Source organism: Pipistrellus kuhlii, unplaced genomic scaffold (genome assembly GCF_014108245.1).
Source record: "Pipistrellus kuhlii isolate mPipKuh1 unplaced genomic scaffold, mPipKuh1.p scaffold_m20_p_40, whole genome shotgun sequence".
Taxonomy (NCBI): domain Eukaryota; kingdom Metazoa; phylum Chordata; class Mammalia; order Chiroptera; family Vespertilionidae; genus Pipistrellus; species Pipistrellus kuhlii.
This window is the reverse complement of record NW_023425541.1, coordinates 3882404-3885815: the sequence shown is the minus strand read 5'-3', so window position 1 is coordinate 3885815 and position 3412 is coordinate 3882404. Positions and strand designations below refer to the sequence as shown.

Sequence of the window (3412 nt, the reverse complement as noted above, 5' to 3'; positions counted from 1 at the left end):
TGATTTTGGGTTGTTGTGTTCTTTTACTAATACATTAAGATATAATGTTAAGTCATTAACTTGGGATTTCTCTTGAGATAGGCCAGTAATGATATAAATGTCCCTTTTATTACTGCTTTTGCTGCATCCCAGAAGTTTTGATAGATCATCCCGTCATTCTCATTTGTCTTTATATATCTTTTGATCTCACCTTTTATTTTTATTTTTTATTATTTTTTAATCTAGATTTGCTTATTATTATTATTTTTCTTTCAACAATTGCCAAGACCGGAATCAAAGATAAATAGAAGGCAAAACAGTTTTGCCCTGGTTTTGTGTTACTCGGATTGTGGTGGGGAGGGTGTTGTCTTTTTTGTTTGTTTGTTTAACAAATACAAATTAAACATGAAAATAAATTCTACTTCAAAATAACCCCTAATAATTTAAGAAAAGCACACCAGTTACATTCTAGACATTTAAAACCTATCTCACAATTTAAATTTCAACAGGAAAAAGAGTGGATTTTATAATTGTTTTGTGATCACATATCAAAAGAAAAAACTTCACTAACATCTTTTATTCAGTTTTTATCCATATCAGCGAGAATCAAAATTGTCAAATTTTCCAATGGCAGTTTCTCCACACCAGAAGGTAGTCATGACTCTCTAAAGAAACAATTTTGGGGGTTTTCCTTCCTTCAAAATGTTTATCAAATCCTGTATTTCTCAAAGGTTTTTGAAACATGTAGAAAATAAGTAAAAATATCCCATGAATGAAACATACCAAATGTCAGTAATAAGCGACACATTCTTTTGGGGAAATAGCTGTTTAAAATAAAAAAATAAAAAAACCAGTCTGTATATGAAAAGTAAAGCAAGGAAATTCAGTCTTTTTTTTCTTTTCTTTTCTTCTTTAAAAATCCAATTTTTCTAAAATATTCCACAAAATCGGAAGTGAAGGAATAAAAGGTGAGGAGAGAAAAGAGAAAGGGAGGGAACACACACCATTAACACAAAAAGTAAAATTGTACAAATATAAGCAGTTTGTAAGAGACCAGGGTCATACTGCAAGATACCAAAGGATGGTTGAAGAAATCACCATTCTGCGGGAACAGGGTTTGTACTGCTGCATGAAGAGCAATTCACTGCCTTGGAGCAATTCCCCTTCCCACTCCAAATCCTGGTTTCTGCACCATGCCTCCACGGGGACGGTCTCTCATTCCACCACCCAGCCCACCTCGAGGGCCTCCAGGTCCCTGCAGGCGGTTATTTTGACAGTTTCCTTCCCGGGCAGCTCGATTCTTCTTCTCTTCCACATTCAGATGGACTTCACCCCTGAATATGATGGGCCTGTTGCTAAGAACCTTTTGGACAGGCTCAGAATCATCGAACACAACGAAACCAAAATTGGGTAATTTCCCACCACTGTTAATGTGTAGTTCCACCACATTCCCATAATTTTGAAAGAAATCTTTAAACTCTGATTTGTCGACCTCATGAGGCAGATTGCCAATGAAGAGTTGGTGACTGTCAGGGTGTCTCACGATTCTTCGGGGTTCAACATCACCATGCTCACCAGCCTCACGGATTGGTCTAGGTCCCGTCTGGGAAGGAATATTTATTCGTTGTTCTCAAACTCTTTGATCCCTCTCAGGCCTCTGCGGTGGAATCTGAGATTCAGGCTTAGACTCTGGGCGAGGCTGTGAAACTGGTACTTTAACAACATGAGGTGATATCCCAGTAACTGGAACAGCACCACTGGGTGGAAGGTTCTTACTGGTCACAGATGCCCAGGAAAATGTCCTCAAGTCTTCCTGCACTGTCTGAGCGATGTCTGTGGGTGCTGGGGAAGAACTCTTCTGAGCATCCTCAGGAGCAGTTTCCTCCAATGCTGGCTCACACTTCTCCTCTTGGATTTCAGATACAGGTTCTTGCTCCGGTTCTGGTTCAGGATCAGGATCAGGATCAAGTTCAGCAACAGGTTCCTCTAAATGTTCATCCAAGTCATTGCTGACAGTCTGATCATAGAAAGTTCCACCATCATTAGGTACCACTTCTGGTGTTTGCTGTCTTTCTTCAGGTTCCTCTACTTCTTCCTCAGATTCCTCCTGAGGTTCAGTGACAAAGCCACCAAAGACCTCATCTTGGTATCTGAAGATATCATTGTGAATGTAGAACTTATTTGCAACAGAGCCCTCAGGAGTAAGGACAAATGTCTGCATGAATCTCCTCAAAGCCTGGTTGTTATTGGAGAGCAATCCCATCACCTGGACCACCACACCATCATGCAAAGTGGCATGAGCATCAACATGGCAAATCTTAGTGTAGCAATTGGTGACGTTTTGTGCCATCACTTTCCTATGGATTTCTTTCTGTCCATAGACTGCATCTGCTGGCTTTCCATTTGAATCCAATCCCCCGTGGACATAAGAAGAGCTCTTTCCATAAAACCTGTGCAGCATGTCTGGGGCCTGGTTCAGCAGTGTGTAATACTGTCTCACGAATTCCCGCCCGATCAGCAGGGGACTAGGCTTCTCCATAACCATTGCTTTGGTCAATTCAACCTGCGCGGCTGAGATAGAGAGAAACTAGCTTTGCTCCACTGCTCCGAGGAATGAGAAAAAGCCCTCACGCAGCTGTGTCCCTGATCTCACCTTTTATTTCTCCTTTGACCCAGGCATTTTTTAGTAGTATGTTGTTTAATCTCCACATATTTGTGGGTTTCTTAACTTCCTTTCTGCCGTTGATTTATAATTGCAAAGCATTGTGATTTGAGAATATGCTTGGTAAAATTTCAATCTTCTTAAATTTGTTGAAGCTAGTTTTGTGATCCAACATTTGATCTATCCTTGAGAATGTTTCATGTGCATTGGAGAAGGATGTATAATCTGATGTTCTGGGATGAAAGGTTCTATAAATGTCAATATGTCCATTTGGTCTAGGCTGATTTTTTTTTTATTGCTTTTCTGTTTGGTTGATCCATCTAGAACTGTCAATGAAGTGTGGAGTATTAAGGTCTTTAACTATGATTGCATCTTAATCTCCTTCTCCCTTTAGTTCCCTTGATCTCTTTCTCCCATTAGTTGCTTTATATATTTTAGTGTTCCCTGATTGGGTGCATATATATTAAGATGTATATGTCTTCTTGATGTAGTCTTACATTTATTATTATAAAATGTCCATCTTTTTCTCTTTTTACCTTTGTTATTCTGAAATTTATTTTGTCAGACATAAGTATGACTACACCAGCTCTTCTGTGGACGGTATTTGCTTAGAGAATCATTTTCCACCCTTTCACTTTGAATCTACCTTTGTCTTTGCTGCTTATTTGTGTGACTTGAAGGTAGCATATGCTTGGGTTTTGTTTTTTAATCCACCCTGCTACTCTGTGCCTTTTTATTGGTTAATTCAGTCCATTTACATTTATGGCAATT

General features: G+C 39.1%; 1 protein-coding gene across 1 annotated transcript; it reads right to left on the bottom strand.

Moving 5' to 3' along the window:
• Nucleotides 1–237: 237 nt before the first annotated feature.
• LOC118704156 (ras GTPase-activating protein-binding protein 1) lies at nt 238–2584 on the bottom strand. Its single transcript, XM_036411546.2, is given in 1 exon segment — nt 238–2584. A coding segment is annotated over 1 exon segment (1404 nt). The 5' UTR covers nt 2525–2584; the 3' UTR covers nt 238–1120.
• Nucleotides 2585–3412: the final 828 nt, after the last annotated feature.